This window comes from Montipora capricornis, chromosome 9 (assembly GCF_036669925.1).
Source record: "Montipora capricornis isolate CH-2021 chromosome 9, ASM3666992v2, whole genome shotgun sequence".
NCBI classification, from domain to species: Eukaryota; Metazoa; Cnidaria; class Anthozoa; order Scleractinia; family Acroporidae; genus Montipora; species Montipora capricornis.
This window is the reverse complement of record NC_090891.1, coordinates 1,846,902-1,871,901: the sequence shown is the minus strand read 5'-3', so window position 1 is coordinate 1,871,901 and position 25,000 is coordinate 1,846,902. Positions and strand designations below refer to the sequence as shown.

At 38.2% G+C, this 25,000-nt stretch overlaps 2 protein-coding genes across 2 annotated transcripts in view; both read right to left on the bottom strand.

The window, feature by feature from the left end:
* Nucleotides 1–25,000, bottom strand: part of LOC138017101 (receptor-type tyrosine-protein phosphatase delta-like) — a 167,960-nt gene that overhangs the window by 44,312 nt on the left and 98,648 nt on the right. The gene's annotated exons all lie outside the window — the stretch shown is intronic.
* Nucleotides 1–25,000, bottom strand: part of LOC138016350 (cell adhesion molecule DSCAML1-like) — a 48,202-nt gene that overhangs the window by 9,941 nt on the left and 13,261 nt on the right. The window contains exons 3-6 of the mRNA XM_068863505.1: nt 18,697–18,717; nt 16,582–16,895; nt 3,838–3,985; nt 1,588–1,881 (exon numbers count right to left, since the gene is read on the bottom strand). Of these exons, the coding sequence (XP_068719606.1) occupies nt 1,588–1,881; nt 3,838–3,985; nt 16,582–16,895; nt 18,697–18,717 (777 nt within the window). The remainder of the gene's footprint in view (nt 1–1,587; nt 1,882–3,837; nt 3,986–16,581; nt 16,896–18,696; nt 18,718–25,000) is intronic.

The following is a 25,000-nucleotide window of genomic DNA, read 5'->3' as shown; positions in this document are numbered from 1 at the left end:
AATGCGTTAAAAATGGGCAAATATACCAAAATTCTAGGACAGGCAGGCAAGCAAGAAATTTTACAACAAATGTTCCGAAACTTCTCGATCTCAAATCATTTTCCGAACAGATATTTTCGCTTGTTTTACTTACATGACTTGTAAATCTTGATCCAAATCCAAATTATGTGGAACTAACTTTTAACATGAAAAAGCGTGTTGTGCACAAGTAGGGCTAGACACGCAACGCGTGCAAAAGCTATGTGGATACTTCCAGTCTGTACCAGAGTTGAACTCTCTACTTTCAATAATTGTTGTGCCCAGAAAAAAATAAGGAAAATGGTACAATGATGAGTCAATCAAATAGGATAAATTTATTTCATAAGACAACAATAAAATATCTCATCAACTCTGACCAACCACAACATTAAGCAAACAAGGAAAATGGTACAATGACGAGTCAAGCAAATAGGATAAATCTATTTAATAAGACAACAATAAAATATCTCATCAACTCTGACCAACCATAACATTAATTTTAGTGGCGGTGAGTTTTCAAAAAGAGAAAAAACATTTAGAAAAAGTCACTTTTCAGCCTTTCCTGGTCTAGTGCTCTTTAATCTGAAAACCTGAGAGGTCTGGGGAACACAAGAAATTCTCCTTGATTATCAGCTTACAGTACATGTACAGTACTGTGCAAAAGTAATGCAAACGAAATTCGACGAAATTCGTTCTTTGTTCACTGTGAATTTTCCGGGAAGTTCGTGAACATTTCAGAACGAAAATGCAGCGTGTTTTTCGGTAGAACGAAACATGAGGGCGACGTATTTTCGTTAATGGTAACGACAATTCAGGCGTACGATTATTCGAACTAACGAAAATACAGATTCTAGTAGCGTAAATTCGATCTAGCGAAATTTCATGACTACATGTAGAGTTAAATGAAAAGTGTGACATTAACGACAATATTACAACAAACGCGACAACTAAACGCTCATCCTGAATCCGCTGTGTGAAAGAGTATGCTCCTGTAAATTCGAGATGTTTTACCGAAATTTCAAAGTACGCTTCGGAAAATTTGAAGTGCACTAACGAAAATTCAAGGCAGGTATGGAAATTTCATGCGCGTTTCGCTCGAACTTTCGTCCGGAACCAAGAAATTTTTCGTTGTTACAAATAATAGGCAATTTGAACTTTCGTTCAGAGTTCTTAGAATTTTTGTTTCGTTCGAATTATCGTTTGTTTTCGGCAAAATTCATCGAAATTCGACGAATTTTGTTTGCATTACTTTTGCACAGTACATGTATGGACAATGTATTAAGCACAACTTTGCCCAGTTACAAAACTCCCAAAAATTGGTGGATTCGATTGAATGCATGTAGGATACAAAAAGAAAACATCTTCTACTCATCCACTCTTTGCTTTATTATTGCCCCTATTCTTGGTAAACGTTTGCAGCACAATGTACATGTAAGTGCCACCAAGCGAACCTAAACATTGTACTGATTATTGAAAAAGACAAAAACTAAAGCACAAGTTGCTGCTTTTAGACATTTGTGGCCAATGCTCTGTAATCATTGCTTATATTTTTCATGATCATACACTTACCAGATTCAGAGGATTGCACTATCAGTGGAAATGACCAAGGGCTGTCTCCTTTCCCATTGAATGCCTGTACTTCAATAGTATAGTTGGTGTATGGTGATATGTTACTGAGTGTAGCTACTCTAGATTTGTTTCCTACAATAACCTTTTGAGAAGGTGTTGATGCCCCAACATCCTCCCACCGCACATTGTACCCTGTAATTCCATCACCAACATAATCAGGTGCACTCCATGTAATGTTAATGGATGTTGCCAGAATAGATGTTGCTATTGGAGGGGATGGTCTGCCTGGTATACCTACATGTAAATGAAATTCAATTTACTGACATTCATAAGATCATCAAAAAACGAAAGGCAACTACACTTGTACAGTTGTACACTATGTCAAAAGCATCCTTCACCTACATCATCCGTTTCTAAGACCCATTGGTTTCTGGTTGACAGTGCAACACAGTGTTCAAAAATATCAGAAACCTGGCCACGTATCTGCTGCAGGTTAAATTTGATTTCAGGTCAATTTGTTTCAACCTTGGTTGAAATTGCAAGACAAAGATAAATGGAAACCCAACAGTTATTAGAGAGTATGTGTACATTTGCAAGTAAGTTGGTCCTGGAGGTACATGTAAGTGGATTACCTTACTGTAGCTTAAAATTTTGGTGAGTTAATTATTTTATAAAATACCAAATGCTTGCTAAGTCTAGGCACTGATTTTAAATGCTTAGCATTAAGGTTGGGGATAGGCATATGTACTGTGCATGATATTCTACTTTTTTTTATCTCGGAGGGATGAATCTCCTGAGGGCAGGTTGAAGAATATTGAAATATTCCCCTCAAAGTGAATAATAAAAGAACTGAAACATACATGATGTATTGTTGATTTTTTATTTGCTTTAAAATATTATTTGCTCTATCTTTTGCTGACACTGAATTCATAATAATCAAAAGCATTAACTAAAGTGAAAGCAAAATTTTGAAAAGTTAACAAAAAGGAATTTCATAATCTATTGTTCAGAAGCCATTTTGCAGGGATCAAATGAAATGTTTGTCTGTTTGTTGAGATGTATGTAGTGATAAATCCAAACTATGTGATTATTTTGGCATAATCCCTGTGACTTGTCCACTCATTAATTGTGGCCTTTTGATTTCTTTTTTCTTCTCTCTGAGAGATTCCGAAAACCACTTCATACAGCACGTTGGCAAAGGAACTGTGAATGGTTGTCTTTTTACAGGGTGTTTCTCCAAGATAATGACGCCAGTGGTTTGGTGACAAGTTCTTTTCTTTAATTAAACCACAAATGCCACCATCCTTTGTGCATAGTGTGAGCGATAAGTCTGTCATCACTTTATTCACAATATTAATTACAGTGTGTATTTGGTCCAATGGTGTGAGGGTTCAAATCTTAGGAGCGGCATGGAATGCTGGAAACTCAAGGTAGTAATCAAAGGGATGGATGCGGCTAGAGAGGAAGAATGGAAGGGAAGGGAGAGACTGGGAGTGGAAGAAGAACGGATGGAAAGGGGAAGATGGAGGAGGAATTTAATCAATCTCTCTTTTTGCATTACGTTCTTTTTTAATCCCCCCTAAAAATCCAGGCCCCATTTTTTTAAAATTACATCCCAAAAAAAGGGAAACCCCCTTTTAGACAGTTCATAATAACCTACGTTGAAACAAATTGACCTGAAGGTATATAATTTGACCTGCAACACACCCACCAATCAAGTGAAAGACACACTGACGCTGAGCCCAGCTTCAATGAACCCTCCATGCCCCAGTTGTTCAAATGATGGATAGCGCTATCAGCCAGATAAATCATTATCCAGTGGATAAGTCATAGCAAAACTAATTGAGTTATCCAATGGATATTGTAATTCACATGTATCTGATGGATAGAGTTATCCGCCTTTTGAACAACTGGGGCCAGTTCCCCAAGGCCCTTTGCCTCTAAACGTTATCTGAAATGCTATTCCAGTGAGCATTTGAACCACTGTCTCACAGTAATTGTCCAGTTTTCTACAATTATCATCATCATCATCATTATCATCATGCAAAGTAGACCTGGTCTCATGCATCTTTCTTTTTCAAACTACAATGCATACACCAATTTAATTCCCAATTACCAAGTCTATTATGCATGCCATACATTCGGACTCAATGCTCTATTCGCTTTACAAATGTACATTACTTGTACTTTAAAGAAACGGCAGATTTGTTTCTGTTGCCAAGATCCCAATATAAAAAATAATAACTATACCTCCTGTGGAATTGCAACCATAAAGCTCCATTCTCAGAGCACACCTAATAGAGCAGTCTGTAGGATGTATCCTTATGAACTTCCCAAAGACTGAAGAATTAAAAACAACTTTAACAATACTGTTGGCATCTACATTGGCTTGAAACACCTTTGGAAAGAGAATTTGAAAAAAACACATTAAAATGATGCTTTATAATGCACTAAATTACACTTACACTGTACACGTATTTACTTGAAAAGCAATTAAAACCAAAGCCTACATATATGTCTGCAAGCCTATTTTTCCCCAGAAAACCCACATCATCCTTAGATAACCAGAGCCTTCTCAGCTTCATTTCAATACAAATTTGTTGCAAAATCATCAGTAGAGTTTTTGTATTTACGGTAAGCTATCAATGTTGATCAAGTATGCATACTGCACCTGTAAAAAACGTTGCAGTTCAGAAATTTTTAATTAAACCTTAAGACAGAGAAATAAGTACATCTAACTTCTCATTTCCTGTCATTCATTGAGGTAATTATTAATCAGTCACTAAGGCCTTTTATAAAATTAATTGTGGTTATTGCATAACTGCAGAGATGTCAACTCCTGGAGATCAGAAGGGCAAGATGAAACTTTCTGAAGTCTTAAAAAATTCTTTCCAGCGGATTCAGAGCCACCTTAATTCTGTGATTTTTTCACAGGTGGCTCTAAATCCACTGGACAGAATTTTTTTAAATTTTGCCAAAAGTTTCATCATGGCCTCCTTATAACGTTTCAGCAATAAAAAAGAGGGGTCACTGTGTCCGTATTTGAGATAAAATTATAAGAGCAACAAAATCCAAAATATAGGGTGGTTTTGCTGGGTTTTTCTGTTGCCAAGGTAACTCATTGCATCACAATAATGATCACATCTTGTTTGGAAACAATTGGTGCTTTATATGGTACCATAAAATTGCTGTACGTTACGTCATACAGTGTTGTAGCATTGTTCGATTTAATGAGTGTCTTCTAAGTGCTGAAACTCTTTTGAGACTCCTTAAACTACATTGTATGTGTGGTTGAACGTTTCTTTATCATAAATTCCATACATGTTGCTGCCAACTGAAAGTTTATCTTGTACACTAGGGTGGCTAGTCTAACTTTAAATAATTACATGTATATCAGAGAGCCTGTCCCAATGGGCTAGCTAGTATACATTGCAGGGCTTGAAATTAGCTTTTTTGATCAGGTGCCAGCTGGCGACTAATGGGGAAAATTTGGTTGCCAGATCATAAATTTTGGTCACCAGCTTTGCATGCAGGGAAAGTCATAATTAAAAAACAAAAAAACAACAACAACAAAAAAAAAAAACTGCACGAGAAACATTTCTAAAGCCATTGCTGTTTTTGGCTTTGCCTTTAGTTTGGTGATGGTGTTCTTTAAGGTTATTTGAAATGGAGCGAGGCACAGTCTGTGTTTTCCATAGCAAGGCAAACATGGGTCCTTTATCCTTGCTTTTCACCTCTTCAAAACTTAGTTCTTTATTCTCCTACAGCTCTACAGCTTGCGTGGCAAGCAAAATCCCTTTATCGCGAGTAAATGCAATACTACATATTGCTCGGCCTAGGCCCCCCACACAACCACAATGCTCATATCATTTAAATTTTCAATTAACCTTCTTGCTGAATCATTGTCTTCTGGGCGCAAAATTCACATAACCGGCAAGAAGGATACGGTCTTTAAGTGAGCCCATGATCCCATAAAGCTGCTGAAACAATATGGCGCCTAGTAAACGTGGTGATCGAAGTATCGAAGTACATTTGTGCTATTAATTATTAACAATGTGAGAAACCGATTTTCTTGTAGTACATGTATTTATACATTATTTTAATGGGGAAAGAAAGGTGAGTCGTGTTCTAGCTACCAGTTCTGAACGATTTCATCATATAAAGATTCAAATACAAAAGTTGTCTACTGTTTATCCTGGGCTATCAGACAAAACGTGATTTGCCAGCTGGCGACCAGTTCTGAAAATCTAGTCGCCAGCACTCAATTTTTGGTCGCATTGGCGACCAGTGAGTTGCAATTTCAAGCCCTGCATTAGGTGAAGAAGTGTCCTTTGGTAGGTTTTATACGATTCTAGCTGTACAACAGTGTATTAACTCCAGGGCTTCAAAAATTGTATTTACAGACTACACCACATTTGGTTCTTTTGAGTCGTATAAACTTCAACGTAAATATCGAGGTCGCCATCAAAAGAATTCAAAGGTGACTTGGTTGTTCCCAATATGTCGAATCGACAAATGCGTTGAAGAAGCCTGAGCTCCTCAATTAATTTTTATTTCTTAAACTGCAGATGTTGAAATGGGCGAATTTGAGGTCCATTGGGAAGGGACACCCAACGATAATGTTCAGTGAAATATGTGTTTGGGAGAGTGAAACTGTTCTCAGAATCTTGGTTCTATGCTGCCTAACAGCTATAAAACATTGCCCAAAAGATTTGTAACCGGGAAACAGTAGTTCCTTGCATTTTTGGAAGGGTTACTTTTGCAATTTTTTGGCACTTAAAAATGTCACCTAGCAGTTTTGGATGAGAAAATGGTTTGGTTGGAAGTTCTTAGAGGGTAATGTTCAACTCGCAATTTCTGAAAAGGAGATATCATTCCCTAAAATTTTAGGACACTTTAGCTAAGATAAATTATGCAAACAGATCATATTTTTCTAGCTGATAAGAACATCTCTTTAGACAATCTTTGTACATTACAAGGAACCTAGAAATGTCTCTCAAAGGCTTTTGGCTTAATTTGCTTGTTGGGTGCCCTTGATTGGGGCTGTGTCAAGATCACTAGTGATAGAAGCAGATAATCATCACCCAGTATCGTTGCATCAGGCCTGGTGTCATTTTCTATCCAATGTTGCTCTTGTTCGCGAAATGACTTTACATCAGGGATTCAGTTCAATATACATGTAAGCAGCTCACTGACCTCCTAGAGGATAACAGGGAATTGAAACCTTTCATTGTGTGCACTTGGTACACGCCACCTGGGTCCACTATGGAAATAATCCAGGAAATTATGAATAATTTTGAAGATGTGCTGTAAAATCGTGATTGCATCACGTGGAGGTTGACATACATGTATTTCTGCACGTTTAATAAAAGAGGAGGCACCTACAGTGTATAAGTTACTCACAGCTTCACTGTCTTAATAAATCTTTCCATCACCACAGGAATATTTCCAGATGCTTGGAAACAAGCTAGAGTTGGGGCAGACAGGCCTACATGACTCCTTGTACATGCTCTGGTTTCCTTTTCCTTTGTTATAATTTTGCTCTCTCAAGTAAATATTTGAATAGACCCCTCTTTTAGGCACTTCCAGTAAGAGTTCATTTAATTAACGATGGTTTTTGTTCTATGAGACTTTAGATTTGGACCTTCATACTACTGTGTCTGTGATACATGTATTTTTTCTTCAAAGAAAATAGTTTGTCTTGATGATATATGTTTAGTTTCTTGGTGCTGATTTTCTCTGCAGCAGACCAGGGTTTTCATTTGAGGCTGAAGGCCAGATGGTTTGGCCAGATGGTTTGGCCAGTGGTTTCCCATTCCATGTCTGATACTTTGATGCCAATATTTGAGGGGTTTGTTTTATTTTTTATTTTTCGTTACTGATTCTTGGGTTCCAGAAAAACTGGAAACAGCATTTCTGAGTGTTCTATTTTAAAAATTTCCTCGGCGGACATGCCACCAGAGCACCCTAGGTAGCTTGCGCCAAATTGCAAGGCACCTTGCAGCCCCGAAAATGTCATGTCTGGTGCTTACAGAAATAAGTCCACTACTTTTAATTACAAAACTCTCGAAAACCCTGTCTCTGCAGTAATGTGAATGTGACCTTTAGGCCTCACGCATTTGCATCAATTTAATTTTTAACCAATAGGCTTGTAGGGGGGACAAGTGAGTGATTCTGCTTATAAAGCTTTAACCCAGGCCCAGGCTCTTTTTGTTCTTGCGCGCCTGTTACATGTAGGTTGTGCCATGTATCAGTGAGATAGCTGGCTTTCTAAAGGCTTGCCTCTTTTCTGCGTTTCTTACATGTAGCAGATCGTTATATATGCTCTTCGGAGGCATTTTTTACTGGGTTGCCTATGGCAAACCCAGTCGAGGTCTGCGTTTAGTTTGTTTGTTTTATTTATTTATATTTTTTTTTTCCGTGTCGATAAAAGTCTTGCCTGTCACTCCCCTGGTAAGTGGTGTCTTTGTGCATAGAGCCTTCTGCACGTATTTTCTTAGGATTGAGAGGGTAGTGGAACTGCGTAGATTTCTCTGGTAGACACAGTAGAATCATTAACTTAGCCTGCCATGGCGTCGCAAGTCATGTAACGCGAATGGCGTCTTAGTGGATCCTTAAACAACATATACCCTTATGGAGCTCAATAATGGAAAGTCAGTTGGATAAACTAGGCAGGAATCTCAAAAGTGACGAGTACTGGACTTCGACAACAATCTATCGCCCGTCAAGACGAAATCAAAGTGAGCTGTATTTACCTGAAGTACATGGTAATTTGACACGATTGAGTTTCTTATCTTCACGCACGCAATGAAATAGGACGAGGTTTTCGCCTCTAAGAGCAAATATGTTGTTTGTTTCAATAAATTTTTCGCTGGAAAAGGATTCTGTGGTATTTTCTGCCTTTGTGAATTATAATATCATGTTGTGTATTGAATTTTCGAGCTTAAGGTTGAAATGTGATATGGGAGAAGTTTTTTAGTATTGCTCTGTAAAGGCCTGTTCAAACGCACTCGACTTTGTATACCATACAACATTCGACTTTGTATACTCTACAAAGTCGAGTGCGTTTGAACACCTTGTATAGTGCCCACTATACACGATTCGACAAGTCTAATCATGTATAGCGATGTTTGAAACTGGTCAAACTTCTGCTCGACAACCACTCGACTTTTCCTTTGTTTCGTGATCACTGAAGCGATACTCTACAAAGTCGAGCTCGTTTGAACGCACCACTCGACTTGTAGAGCATTGTACTGCAGGCGAGCATGCGCAGTCGAAGTCGACAAAATCACACACAAACAAGAGTTCAAAATGGCGGAGGGCGAGAAGCAGAATGAGATCGAAGAAACTCAGCAAAATAAGGCCACAAATGGCCGAACAAAAGGAAGAAAGTGGTCAGATCAAGAAACTAATCTATTGATTGACCTTTTGGAAGAACATACTCCGCCATGTTTTACGTCATTTCTATGGAAACGCGCATGGAACTATGGGTAATCTTAACCCATAATTCTCTGTTTCGTCATACTTGTAGAGTGGTTGTATAGTCCGTGTATAGTACGTTTGAACACCTTACCCAACAACGCTATACAATGTCGATCATACAAAGTCGAGTGTTGTATAGTGCATGCATAGTGCATTTAAACAGGCCTTAAGCAGGAAGGGTTCACAGGCCTGTTGGAAGCGTGCTTGAGTTTCAACAAAATGAGCCCCAAAATCAGCGAAAACTTGTGACGCAGATGAATAATAAAGTAGGTGCTATTTCCAAAATGATGGAATTACCTGGTGATAAATAACGTCGTACGCGTCTTGGAGAGTAAATTTTGACTTTGCATAAACAAGAGTTGGGCGATTGTGATCTTTGTTTTGACTTCGCTCATTTCATTGTCAAACTTTATAACACTTGACAGAAAAAGAAACTTACAAAAACCCGGTATCTTGCCATCATTTGACACAGATGCTTCACTGTTTGGCGAGTAAACATGCTGCGGTAACTTAATCACGGCGCCCGCTGAATTCCGGCCATGTCACTTTCGATTTTGCAATTTACTTGAACGTAGCAAAAATCTCCCAAAATGTTTGTCGCTGATCGTAACTTTTTATATTCTATATTCACGGTTCAAAATTAATGTTGTTTTCATGTCGTAAATATTTTATTCTCGATCGACCGTCCCGGAAACTTCCTTCTGCTCTTTCTAAAAACTGTGTATCAATAGTTATTTGCTTTTTCATCAATATTTGTTTTGCATAAAGCAAGCTAACAAAATCTGTACCTTGCTGAGTTCGCATTTGTTAGCGTTAATAGTATTTTCGGTCAGATGCTTCTGTTTTTTATGAGGGGTTTATTGTTTTGGTCTCCCATCCTAACACTAACCCCGCTGAATAGGGCTTAACTTCAGTGAAGTTTAGTATTACAAAGCTGTCAGATGCTCAGAGGGCACACTTGTGGTGAAAAGAAGTTGTGAGGGAACTTGAAAATTATCAACATGTCAGCCCAGAAGCCAATGTTTCTCGCTTCTCTTTTATTTGTTATTCTTCAGAGACTGGAATGCTGTATTTCAATACCACACAATTCAGTGCCTTCTGATTTTCTGTAGCACGTACCACAGGCAACCCAGTGTATGCTTCACAGAAGCATCTCGTCTGTTTTTGCCTTACAGTTCAGCTCAGATATGTCAGAACCAAAATATACGCATAATTCACGTCAGCCCAATACGCGTATATGCCCGTATGCCTCATTAGTATGTATGAGCTAACCTATTGTTTCTTCTTTTCTTAACAGGTCATTGTTGTTTTCAATGGCTTGACAGCTTGCCACAGAGTGAGAACGAGTTTTCAGTATTTTGAATATGCGTACAGTATACGCGCGTATGTCTTCAGACTAGACTTAGCACAATCTTAGCTGACTGAATATTAATTACAAGGGAGATTATTTTGCCGTTAAATCAAAAATTTACTGTTTTTTGGGATACACGCTTCAACTATCCCAACTTCGTGGAGCAAACACAACCGAGAGATAACATTTTTTTCAACACAAGTAAACAGTTAAAAATAACAAAATGTGAGCGGCGCACCGTAGAAACTTTGATAAACAATTCTTTCGACAGGGAAAGAGTATTTTACCATTTGAATGGACGATTTGCGTCAAGTAGAACCAGAGATCTAATGTTTTCGACAAGGTCTTCGGAACGCCTTAGACAATAAACATCTCGCAAGCGTCTTGCGGACTCGTGCTAAGACACAGAACTTTTGCTTGAAGTAAAAAATAACTAAACGTGAGCAGCGCACCATAGAAACTTTGATAAACAATTATTTGGCTAAAAAAAAGAGCACTTTACCGTTTGAATGAACGATTTGTGTCAAATATAACTGGATATACATGTATCATTTTTTCGACAAGGTCTTCGGAACACTTTATACAACAAGATCTTTCAGATCTTAAAACCACGCTTTGAAAATTTATCTGTTTTCTTACCACTATATAGTCGCAACGTAGTACACATTCCAAAGCATTCTTTGTTGATTCACTATGACTATAGACACAAAATCACCTGATCAAGCTGTAGCACAACAACTGACAACAACGAATGCACACGAACTTATTGCAATATCACTAAGAGAATTAATCTGGAACTGTCATCAGGATATCTATGGATATGAACGATACGATAATAACACTTTTAACAACTTACAGCTTTCTTTCCTAAAAGTCGCGATTAAATTTAATTGGTTTTTTACACGAGTAAAGGCCTCGTAGTCACACGCGTCCCTTAATTTAAGTATTACGTTATCCATGTTTAGTACGGTGGTTATTTCCCTACCAATGAAAGTTGAAACGTCGACACATTCCATGGATGACATAATGACCTTTTATGTACTCAATACTCGCTTCGAATCAACCGCTTAAATAACACAAAAAGGCAATATATTTTGTACTAAATAAAGAGTGGAATATTCATAAAATTTTAAGTACATTAATTAATTAACGTTTTAACAGCTTTTGGCCAATACCTGTAAACATCATACATATAAGTTGCGTGATTCGAAGTGCCACTGACTATATGACCGCATAGAAATTTGAGACTGCTCACCAACAAAACTAAATTTTATCTGTTTTCTTACCACTATAGTCGCAACGTACAGTGCAGCTCGGAGATAAGCGAACCAAAATATACGCAAAAACCGCGCATACGCAAAACGTGTAAATGCGTAAAAAAAAAAAAACGCGGATGCGCGTCAACACATACGCAAAAAGGTTCATTAGTATTTATGAGCTCTCCCTTTGTCTTTTTTTTGTCGCCTTGTCTTTGTTTAGTCTCAGTCGTGTGCGGTGTGGTGAATGTGAAAATAATTTGCGTGTTCTCTGGTTGATGCGCAAAAAATCTCACTATATGCTCATTCTAATGGCGAAAAAGTCCTTCTGGCTTGATATTTGTGTCTCAAAGCAAAAAAAAAAAATCATATAGTTTCCTTTTGGAGAAATATAAACCTAGCGACAAACTGCACACAAGAACCTTTTTAACATCGAAATTTACATGAAAGCGTTGAGAGCGATATTATCAAAACAAACTTCATGCCGTTTAGTCGTAAACTAAAAAACACTACTCGTAAGCAGTTTTGTACAGCCATTCATCATTTAAAGTTGAGTATTTAACTCCTTCTTTCGTTTTGGATGTGAATACTTAATAAGTAAAGCGTGACGCTCACCAATAAAAAATACAAACAACTTTCGCCGTTGCGTCTGTCACTCGTTAAACTTAACAACACAACTCTTAAGCAAAGGGCTCATCATTGGCAGTTTTGTACAGAAATTCATCATTTAAGGCTGAGAATCTTGCAGCTTGCGTTGTTTTGTTGTAAATTCAGCAGTAAAGAATGATTTTTTGGCGTGGATTTTCAGCCCGACAGTGAAATCACACACTTTTTCCAGCACGTGACATAACAATTTTAATTCATGTAATATCCACATCTCCAGTCCAGTTGGGTACGATTTTCTGATTTCAACGGGTACAATGCTTTCACTTCAGACACAAATTTTTTCTTCAAAGGCTCAATGATGCGCTGATCACATTTATTTGATTTTTCTGCAAGGAAAATTATTGGGTTAATTTTAGGCACGCGCCGGCGAGAGGCCATCGCGATGTGATTCGGGACATAATTCGCTGATTCAAACGGTGAAATGCTCTCAGTACAAAGAAAAGATTTTTTAAAAACTTTCTATGATATGCCAATCGAATTAATTTGATTTTTCTACAAGGAATTATTGGACTTTGCATGCGTCAGCAAAAAGTCATCGTGAAATGAATACACATGTAAATACCACGTCACGGCAAACACTGAAACAATTTTAGACGCGTCAAAAAAAAATGCATATACGCGTATCGCGTGCGTTCATTTTGTGTCTGCGTTGTTCGCTTATCTCCGAGCAGCACTGTAGTACACATTCCAAAGCAGTCCTTGTTGATTCACTGATGACTATAGAGCCCAAATCACTTGATCAATCTGTAGCACAACAAACTGACAACAATGGCTGCACACAAAGGTATTGCACCATTACTTATCGCCGTTGTCAAATCTCCGATTGCACCATCAGTCGTAGCCGTTGTGAAATCTCCCATGACGTAATAGTTTTAGCTTTCTTTCTTAAAAGTCACGATTACATGTTTCAATAAGACACAAAAAATATACATTTTGTTGTAAATACAGAGCGGACTATATTCATAAAATTTTAAGTACATTAACGTTTTAACAGCTTTTTGGCGAATAAACATCCTAAGTTGTGTGACTGGAAGTCCCACTGACTATGTGGCCGAGTGGAAGTCTGGTTCAGCTCTCCGACAAAACGAAAAAATAAAATAAAATAAAATAAACTGATTGCAGAGCAAGAACCGCACTCAGCCCATGGCCACGCGGTTAATAATCATCTCGCAAGCGACTTGCCGACTCGTGCTGAAACACAGAACTTTTGCTTGAAGTAAAAAATAACTAAACGTGAGCAGCGCACCATATAAACTTTGATAAACAATTACATGTATTTGGCTAAAAAAAGAGCATTTTACCGTTTTAATGAACGATTTGTGTCAAATATAACCGGAGATATCATTTTTTCGACAAGGTCTTCGGAACGCTTTAGACAATAGACATCTCCCAAACGACTTGCCGACTCGTGCTGAAACACAGAACTTTTGCTTGAAATAAAAGATAAATAAACGTGAGCAGCGCACCATAGAAACTTTGATAAACAATTCTTTGGCTAAAGAAAGAACATTTTACCGTTCGAATGAACAATTTGTGTCAAATGTAACTGGAAATATCATTTTTTCGACAAGGTCTTCGGAATGCCGGCTTCGACAATAAACATCTCGCAAGTGACTTGCCGACGCGTGCCGAGACACAGATCCGACACAGAACTTAAAATTCCATGAAGTAAAAAAATAACTAGACATGAGCAGCGCGGCATAGAAACTTTGATCAACAACTATTTGGCTAAAGAAAGAGCATTTTACCATTTGAATGAACGATTTGTGTCAAATATAACCGGAGATATCATTTTTTTGACAAGGTCTTCGGAACGCTGGCTTTAGATAATAGGGAACTTAAGCACGCGTGTTTTTGAGACGCGGACGGCAACCGGAAGAGAATTTTTCGCGTGCCAGGACAGTGGTGTCTCCCAGATTTTTATACTAATCAGCTGCAACGAAGAAAAGGTGCTTCGCAATGTAAATGTGAATGCGTGAAGACAAGTTAAAAGGCAAAACGGCTCACTTCCGGTTGCCGTCCGCATCTCAAAAACACACGTGCTTAAATTCCCTAATAAACATCTTGCAAGTGACTTGCCGACACCTTCCGAAACACAGAACTTTTCCTTGAAGTACAAAATAACAAAACGTGAGCGGCGCACCTTAGAAACATTGATAAACAATTAATTTTTTCGTTAAGGAAAGAGCATTTTACCGTTTGAATGAATGAATGATCTGTGTCAAATAATTATAACCGGAGATATCATTTTTTCGACGAGGATCTTAAAGAATGCAAAATTCAGACAAGGAAACATTTTGCAAACGACTTGCCGACAAGTGCTGAAACACAGAACTTTCTTTGTAAAAACATAAAGTTCACATGTCGAAATAGAGACTTCAAGCGACTGTACAAATTTTGTTCCCATTTTTGGTAGCTTAAGATCGAGCAAGTTTGTCGGTGAATTTGCGAAGTGATCGAAAACTCGAAATATGATAGCTTTCATTGATCGGCATGAGGTTTTAACAATATGCAAATTTCGCTTTGAAGCCTTTTTCATTCCCATAAAAATAACAGGTCTTTTGTTTGACCAACAATGCTTCGTATAAAGAAACTTAGGGGAATGCATAACAAAAAGACATATATGCATGCGCGTATATACAATGTATGCGTATATACGCGCGTATAGACATACGCGCATACGCAAAATATGCGCGTACAATACGCGTATGCGTAGTTCGCATATATCTGAGCTGCACTGTACAGTAATTTGTTTTGCTCATTCTGCTGACAGCGTCCCAATTTGAGCAATTTTAAAATTATTCATTAAATGGGAAAGATTTGTTAACGCTTTAATTACGAAAGCTTTTTACTCTTAATTTTTTATTGCATTTTATTCTCTTATTTCAATTGTTAGGCAGTTACTGTAATTTAGGCTCAATTCATCATTTTGTGTTCAAATAAAGATTGATGATGATGATGACAGAGTTTGATGTATCGTAGAACATTGTACAGCATGAGCAGTACCAGGCTTGGTGGTCAGAAAGTAGAGCAGTCCTGTGCTGCTTCAGAGTAACACTGCCTCATTTAATGTGGTATTTTGATCCACAAGAGCCACAGATAACCGCATGATGGTTCCAGGTGATGGTTCTTGAGCAAACTTGGTCCATACAGGAGACCAGTACATGTAGATTCATAACGTAACTGGGAGACTCCCAGATTATCTCAGGGAGAGTTGACTTAATTTTCCACATTAGACCAAATGAATACATGTATGAGCCATTTCCAAAGCATGCAGTTATGATGTACTGTACAATACCTTAAATAACCATGCTCCCAATTATTTGAATACTCACTTTTTTCTGCATGATGGAAGTCTAAATTACAATCTTAGGGATTCTGAACATTAAAGCTACATGCACTTACACCACAGCCATATACTAATTATGGTAAATAATTGTCATAGCGGAGCTGTACTGTTATGGAATAAAATGCTAAAAGATGAGAAGCAATCAAAATTGCTCAATGAATTTTAGGATTTTAACACCCATACCCGGACTCGAAATTACCGCAAAAATCCAGTTGCATTTTGCGATGAGATACGAAAATTTAGTCGCAATTTCGCATTATTTTAGTCGCAAAATCGCTGCCTAGCATTGTGTTATCAGCAGTTTAGCAAAAAAAAAATGAGCCCGCAATACGTGTGTAAAGAAACTGCTGAAAATGGTGAATGATAGAAGGAATGGAGCTGTGCACGTAACATCGCAGCTAAATCACTCTACAATCACGCTATCTTCAGAGAAAATTCACAGCAAGAAACAAAATAATTTTGTCATTTATTTACTCATTTTAGCAAAAGTAGCAGCAAAGTGGCAACTGCTAACCCTTTTGTTTTGAAAGAGCCAAGGTGACAACAAACCAGATATTTTAGTTGCAAATGTGACGGTATTGGTCGCAAATTCAAGCCCTGCATACTTCCCAACTCCCAGGCAAGATCATTTACCTATAACTCCGTATAGTATACATACATGTGTATACTGTACACCGCAACCTTGAAAAGCAGGTTTTTTCTTATTCTTAGTCAGTTTCTTAATAATATTAATAATGTAGTGAGGTTCTTTTTAGCTACAGTTCTTAACACTTGTAAGTTTTTACTTGGATGGGTTGAGGACAAAACATGGAGTACCCCCATAGAGTACCCAAATATAGTACTCCTAAAAATAGTTTAGAAGTAAAAAAAAAACAATGTTACAGACTTACTTTTGTCATTCCTTGAATGGTATAATTTACCCAATTGTTTCCATCATCACCATAGCTCAAGTAATATGATTTGATAAAATGCTGCTTGTCTCTATACACAACACCTTGTGTAGCTATTGCTGTGATATTTATCGCTGTGTGAAGATTCACTTGCATCCAAGGGTGTTTATCCTTATCAGCAATCCATCCTTTGCTGTTATTCAACCTTGCAAATTTCGGGCGTGAATCAGAATTCAAAATTGTGGAGGCTGTGATATCAGCATCAGCTATTGTGCCTTTTGCCATCCCGAGATCAGGAGTTTGATTTATGCAATCTGAAACCAACATTTATATCTTTTAAATAAACAGTATAAAAACAATTTTCAGCCTTTCAAGAAATTTTGTCTCATCCAATGGCACGCATGCATCTGTATCGTACGTGCCACATAGTGCAGCTGTACTGCACATGCAGCAACTCTTTAGGTACATGTAGTTTTGAAGCTTTTAAGGTTTGTGTTAAAAAGGGTTAGGTTTGTCATACATTTGAATGAGGCTGAGTAGGATATGAAGAATTCTGCAGGTCGAGGAGGGTGTTGTCCACCAAGGCCGAAGGCCGAGGTAGATAACATCCTCCGAGATCTGCAGAATTCTTCATATTATACGAAAGCCGAGTTCAATAATTGCTTTATTATTCATTCAAAATATTTTCTTCGCTCAAACTTCTAAACCTACTCGCAGCCATTTTTCTGCTCAACAAAAATAACACAATCTCGTCCCCTGCCTTTTTCGGTCAATGGTTCAATAATTTGCAGCGGATTGCACTTTTGACGTCATTTTGACGTCATCGGTTTAATAATCTGCAGTGGGCTGCACTTTTGACGTCATTGATTCAATATGACGAAGTTTCTTTCCAAATTTGGTGAACAGCAGCTGGTTATGGTGAATTAAGAGGGGGTGTTTTAACCAATCAGAAACGGGGAAATATTTTGAATGAATACGGTAATAATACTACATGTACATATTGGCAATGTGAAAATATTGACAGTTTTGTGACTTGAACACTACTCCAGGTGATCTGGTGACGTAATTCGGAGGACTGGGGAGAAAGATTTTAACGCCGTTTCCCACAACCACGTGCGGCCTTGAATGTTATTTCCGAATTCAACATTGCAGAGGTGAGGTTAGATCTCGGCGGTTTCCACTTGAATGTTCATTCAGTAACAGGAAATGTGGGAGACACGTAATGACCTGTTGAGTTTTGGCGATTGAAATACTGCAGGAAATTTGGTAACAAAACCTAAGGCAGCACGCGGTTGTGGGATATGGCGTTTAAATTTTTTGGCCCAGTCCTCCAAATTATGTCACCAGATCACCTGGCTGTGACTGTTCCAGCTTCACCCCTGAAGTGGCCCCCATTGAGAAGTAAAATTGTCTGGTATTAGACAGAGTAAAATCAATAAGTACCCCTCTTAGGAAGGAAAGGGTCAAAGATTATCCTTTTGTTTCTATTAAGGTGTTGGAGGTGCAGTGGCCTCATGGTTAGTGCACTCGACTCCGGAGCAAGTGGTCTGCGTTCGGGAGCTCGCCAGGAACATTGTGTTGTGTTCTTGGGCACGACGCTTTACTCTCACAGAGCCTCTCTCCAGCCAGGTGTATAAATGGGCACAGACAAATTTAATGCTGCCGGGGTTGCCCTGCAATGGACTAGCATTCCATCCAGGGGGGAGTAGAAATACTCCTAGTTGCTTCATGCTACAGAAAACCCGGATAAGCTCGGGCCTAATGGGCAACTTCGCTCATAAGCAGACTTTACCCCTTTCTATTAAGGCAGTGCAAACATGACCCTTGCTTTCAGTCAAAGGCCAGGTTTCTGACCATACAACTTTGAAATTAATTGCTGTTGCATCATTGTTAATATTAAAACTATAAATGCAATCTCCAGGAAATTTCCACTGGATTTCGCACTTGCCATGTAGTCTCCATAATTTATCATGCACAGACTTATGTAAATGTCAGCTCAGATATAGGATTTGCTGACATGGGCTGAATAATAGACTTGATATGACTACATGTAGGTCCTTTCAAGCTTGCAGATGTAATAAAACTGTTGTTTGGAAGGAATAAAAGAAACCGTACCTTTACTAGACGCTTGTGTTCCTACATTGAAATGAGAAATACCAAAATTACTACAGTGTAACGGATGTTATTAGCCAAGCTCATAAGAAGCCTTAAGGACGGTGCCTACTATTGTTACTGCGCATACGTTCTGCGCATCTCCAGATACTCGGATTTCCTATCGGTTGTGCTTACTAATGCAGGGATATTTTTGCACAGTTTAAATTTACGCGGAGAAAGAAGAACTTAGCAAGTGCTCTTGGTATCCAAAAAGAAAATTATGGGGTAACCATGCATTTTTCAGAGACAATTAAGCTTTAATTTGGAAAGGAACGCCATACATCGCTTTGTATTTTAAAGCTTTTTGCTAATATTGATAAATTATCTTTGAAAAATGCGTGGTTACCCCCAATTTTCTTTTTGGATTTTAATAACACTTGTTGAGATCTGCTTTTCGCACATATTCATAAACCGCACAAAAATACCTTTGAATCAGTAGGCACCGTTCTTAAGATGATCACCTTCACGATCTCATAAATAAGAAAATGAAAATGAAAGTAAGGAACGGTGTCTGAAGTCCTAAACAAATACCCATTTTTTCCTTCCTGCTAAGGCGATACAACTCTCCCCTGAAAATTTATCGATTGGAGTCAATGTAAGCACTTCGAAATTTTCAAATTGCTTAACATTAAAAACTTAGCATAAATTTAAGCTTAAGTTTAAATTGCCGAACTTTATGTACGAACTTTATGTACAAATCGTATGCGAATCAAGAGCCAATTCGTGGTTTCTTGAAATTTTAATTTTAACTTGAATGTCTAATGAAGATTACACCTGGTGCCTGTACGTGTTAGTAGATTGTGTTTACATGCAATATCTCGCGTTTAAAAGCCTACGACTTAAGTATCGTGTAAAAATCATCAAGTGGAAATCGGCTTGCGTGACGTAAGAAAAACCTCTAAATGTTCTCTTCAATGAAAAATACAATGAACTGCCTATGATAAGACGAAAACAGCAGAACAATGGTGTTAGGCTTGTTGATTCTTCATTGGAATGGAACACGAGCGGAAGAGCAAAACTTCCGTCAATGTTTTTGTTTTGGCGTGCGACAGAAACCGCTTGACTGTTTTACAATAAAAGTCAAAAGACCAAATAATTTCGGCACGATAGGAGCTGATCGCAGTATGCAAATCGTTACTCTATTTCATTTTCTAACTAAAAGTGGAGGAAATTGAAATGTACCCGTGAGTACGAAAGGATGTTTTGTGAAACTTCTGGAAATGTTTAAACTGTTGTAAGCTTAAGTATAAAACGTCAAGTACATTAACAAACAAGCTCGTTTCCATGCGATGCCGAAGCAGGAACGGATAGTCATTTACGATTATTGAAAGCTGCTTCTAAGAAACCTATGAACAAAGCGACAAATCAAACGAAGAAAACCTGACACACTCTGAACAATCAAGCGCGATGAACCACCTCGCGACGATAAAAGAAAACGAAACCATTTTACCTGTTTCTTGCGATAGTATGTTGATGACCAGAATTAAAGACGTCCACAAATAAGAGGACTTCCGAACAAAAAACGCCATTTTACTGGGAATTTCTAACCAGACGAGTGCTCCTTGCAACGGGAAGTGGCTGTATTTGGACACGTGACAAGAAGATTCTTCGATTGACCAATCACTTTTTAAGACAGGGTGTGACCGGAAATGGACATGTCAGCGGAATAGGATAAATTTTTACAACAAAACGAATTTTTTGAAGATTACCGCATTCACTGATTCTTATTTTCTAAGCTTTATCTGCTGACTAATCTATCTATCTACAGCCAGTCTAGTGTCCACAGTTTCCCTAGCCTTTTACAGGTATCAAATATTTAGCAATTGTTGAATGAGGCTGAATAGGATATGAAGAATTCTGCAGGTCGAGGAGGGTGTTATCCACCAAGGCCGAAGGCCGAGGTGGATAACATCCTCCGAGATCTGCAGAATTCTTCATATACTACGAAAGCCGAATTCAATAATTGCTTTATTATTCATTGAAAATATTTTCTTCGCTCAAACTTCTAAACCTACTCGCAGCCATTTTTCTGCTCAACAAAAATAACACAATCTCGTCCCCAGCTTTTTTCGGTCAACGGTTCAATAATTTGCAGCGGGCTTCACTTTTGACGTCATTGATTCAATATGACGAAGTTTCTTTCCAAATTTGGTGAACAGCAGCTGAATTATGCGTGTGGTTTTAACCAATGAGAAACGGGGAAATATTTTGAATGAATAATTGCGCTTAGCTTTGCTAAACTATAAAAGTTTCTTCGCCAGAAAGCGAAATTTCTCTCTGTATAAAGTAAAAAAAAAAACGTTTTTGTGGAAAGTTTGGATTAATTCCGAAGGGTAGAAACACGCGAAAAGGTAACAAATGGTTTTGTAATTAGCCCGCCTCTATCTGAACACCAGGTATTACACAACATCGCATCTTAGGACTTGCTCCACTCGCCTCGTTGGCTATTTACCATCTCATATCCAACGCGCGCACATGGAATAATTGTTAATTATTAAATTCTCAACCTCGGATAATGCAATTCTCGTGCTCTGATTGGTTCACTCAATCTCGGTTATCAGCTCATATACCTTAGTTTGACCTTATATGGTAAATGATTGCGCTTAGCGTTGCTAAACTAAAAACGTTTACGCCAGAAAGCGAAATTTCTTTCGGTATAAAGCAAAAGAAAAACGTTTTTGTGGAAAGTTTAGATCACTTTCGAAGCTAATTAGAGATACGCGAAAAGGTAAGAAATGTTTTTGTGATGAGCCTGCGACTGTCTGACCACGAGGTATTACACAACATCGCATCTTCATCAACTTTTTTCGATTTCGCTAGGATTTTCTCGCTCTTTTCGCTCGTATTTCGTACTTCTAAACTTTTGGAGTTTAAGGAATTTAATAAAACAATTATTCCATTCGCGCTTGTTGGATATGAGAGTGGTTATAGCCAACTCGGCGCTACGCGCCTCGTTGGCTATTTACCATCTCATATCCAACGCGCGCTCATGGAATAATTGTTAAATATTTGATGTTTCCCGTGAATATTGCACATTTCAGACCTAATAATAATAATAATAATAATAATAATAATAATAATAATAATAATAATAATAATAATAATAATAAGCATTTATTAATATTCTATATACAAGGCTAAAAGTTAAAATATTAAAAAGTACGAATTGCGGAGCATTCAAATCCTGCTCACACTTCTGAACCTGCAAAACACCTGCGGGAAAACCCATCACATGCTTTCACTTGGCGTGTTCTCTCCTCGGCACAGACTTTTCACAGGCGTAGGATCGTCGAGGGGATAATGATCCAACAATTCCGCCGCAGTTTGAACAAACAAGTCATTTCTTATGTCTCCAAACTTTTCCCTTTGGGAATTACGTAAGATATAACTGTATACGCGGACGGTCACCCGTTTTAACCCTGATGATGGCAAACAGCCGAAAACGTTTGGTTTGAATATTTTATTTATTTAACTTTTAGCCTTGTATATAGAACATATTTTAACAAGCGAACATTATGGACAATAATAATAATAATAGCTTAATTTAAGGTGATGTTACACGAGCCGATTTTTAACGCCGATTTTTTAATCCATGTTACTCGAGACAACTTTTAACGTAACTTTGTTGCGGCAACGATGTGTTATACGAGAGGATTTTTAACGCATCAATGTTCTCAGCATTTAAGCTTAAGGTCTTGCTCAACAAATATAAAGCGGAACTAAATATTTTACGCAAGAGCCGATACAACGCAGAAATATAGTACATTACTAAATCAAATCAACGTTGTATCGGCTCTTGCTCAAAATATTTAGGCTTTCAACTTTAATTACCCCAATCAAATAAAGCCGTTTGATCCAACTTACACGGACAGGAATCTTCGGTTCCCCGCGGTGCATTCTGGGACGATGTTGCGTTAAAAATCGGCTTGTGTAGCATCACCTTTATATGTTCCATCATCAAACTTGATGAAATAAAAAAGAAGGAAATAAATGTTTGTTCACTGACAGCCGCCAAATTTAAATTTACCGTTCCTTTCATAATTTCCCTTTCAGCGTTGGTTTTTTTGTGTCACGGCTTCCGTGACACTATTTCGAAGTGAGTATTTCATGAACAAGCATCCCGATTGTTCTTGTTAGCAGCATGCACAACCGGGTCGCCAATGGATTGGTCGCATTTCTTTCGTGTCAGCAGTAATCGGGTCATCCATAAGCAATCGGGGAAACCTAACAGAAATCGTAATTTGCGATTGACGTGATGCTTCCTCTGAACAACGCACGCCTTGATCTTGGTCTCGTGAACTATTTACCAAGTGACATAAATAAGAGGTTGAAAATCTAAACACCCTCCAGCTGGAAAACAAAGTTGTGAACAAACGAACCTAAAAACTCGTAAAAGATAAACTTGAGAAACACAAAAGCTAACGAATGGATCCTAAATAGGAATTTTGAGCACCTCATTGATATTAGAGGGTGCTAATGGGGGTACACAATTGTCAGTTAACTACTAATTTTTCGGCTAATTGTCAGTTAACTACAATTTTTTTGGCCAATTGTCAGTTAACTACTAATTTTAGTTATCTAGTAACTTTTATTATCTCACAGCGATAATAATTGATTCATAATCCGAATCTGGTTTACTTCAAATTGTTGTTATTGTAAAAAAAGGAAAGAAAAAAGAACGTTTGACGGTTGCTAATTTTTAATGTATGCACACTGACACCTCTTCACGGGAATATTTAATTAAGCTTTCCATTGGGTGATAGTGTTTTTCTTTTGTTATTCAAATTATTGTTTTTCGTTTCAATTTAAGTTTAAATAGCTTATTCTGTTGTACCTTTTTCATGTGTAACCTTCGGCGAGTGAAGAGAAGTTTTGTTTTACGTTGCTAAAAATAAAAGGTTATGGGCCCAGAAGATGTCAACTGGTTGAGATGAGTTGTGGTTGAGCTGAACAACTTTTGTGCTTTTTGGATTTACGAGTAGGTTTTTGAATTTATGACGACTTCGATTTCAAGTTTGCTGTTTGGATGAGTCATGGAGGAGAAATGGTCGATCGAGAAACTTAACGGGAGTAACTGGAACACTTGGAAATTCCAGATGAAACATTTACTTATGGCGAAAGAATTATGGAGTCTTGTGGATGGTTCAGAAGTCCTACCAACCGACGCGACAGTAGCGGCGGCGGCACTTTTCCAGTCGCGGTTACACAAAGCGTTCTCGACAATTGTATTGGCGATTGACAGTGCTCAGCTTTACTTGGTCACCTCGTGCGAAGAACCTAAACAAGCATGGGATGCCTTGAAAAATCACTTCGAGCGAGAGACCCTCGCGAACAAATTGCTTCTGAAAAAGCAGTATTTTCGCTCTGAAATGAAAGAAGGTACATCGGTTGATCAGCATTTAAAGCACATGAAGGATATTGCTGATAAACTTGCGGCAATTGGAGCACCTATTTCTGAAGAGGATCAAGTTGTCACTTTGTTAGGAAGTCTACCGAGGAGTTTTGCTACCCTTGTCACCGCCATTGAAGCTAGAATGGATGGTGTTAGCCTGGATTATGTTCAGCAAGCACTCATACACGAGGAAATGAAGCACTTAGAGCTATCCGGTGAGTTGAGTGGAGCTGAGTCAGCACTGACGGGGGCCTTAAAGAGAAATACGTCACGGGATCGACCAACATGTTATGGATGTGGTAATGTGGGTCACATTCACCGTTACTGTCCAAACGATTCACTCACATGTTTTGGATGTGGTGATGTCGGTCATATTCAGCGTTATTGTCCCAGGAAGCGTAAATGGCACAAAGCAAAAATAGCCGAGAGTAAGAAGAGCCGACAGGAAAATTCTGACGTCGATGGTGATGATGTTTATGCTGCAGCTTTCATGGCGTTTGCTGGAAACGTTAAGTCTGCGGATAAAGAATGCTATCCATGGCTGATCGACTCAGGTGCATCAAGTCATATGACAAAAGAGAAGCACGTTTTGATTAATTTCCAGGAATTTGAAGACCCTGAAAACGTTGCTCTAGGAGACGGTCGTGTTGTGAAGGCATTGGGATCTGGACGCGTTCAAATGAATATGCTGTTTCCAGGAACTGAGGTTAAGAAAGCTGTCTTGCATGACGTGCTGTATGTGCCTAAACTCACCTGCAATCTGTTTTCTGTACGAGCTGCAGTTGCTAAGGGTAATGCTGTCGAATTTGGCCCTAATAAATGTTGTATCTGGGATGAGAATGGAAAGCTTCGTGGAAAGGGGTCACTGGCTGG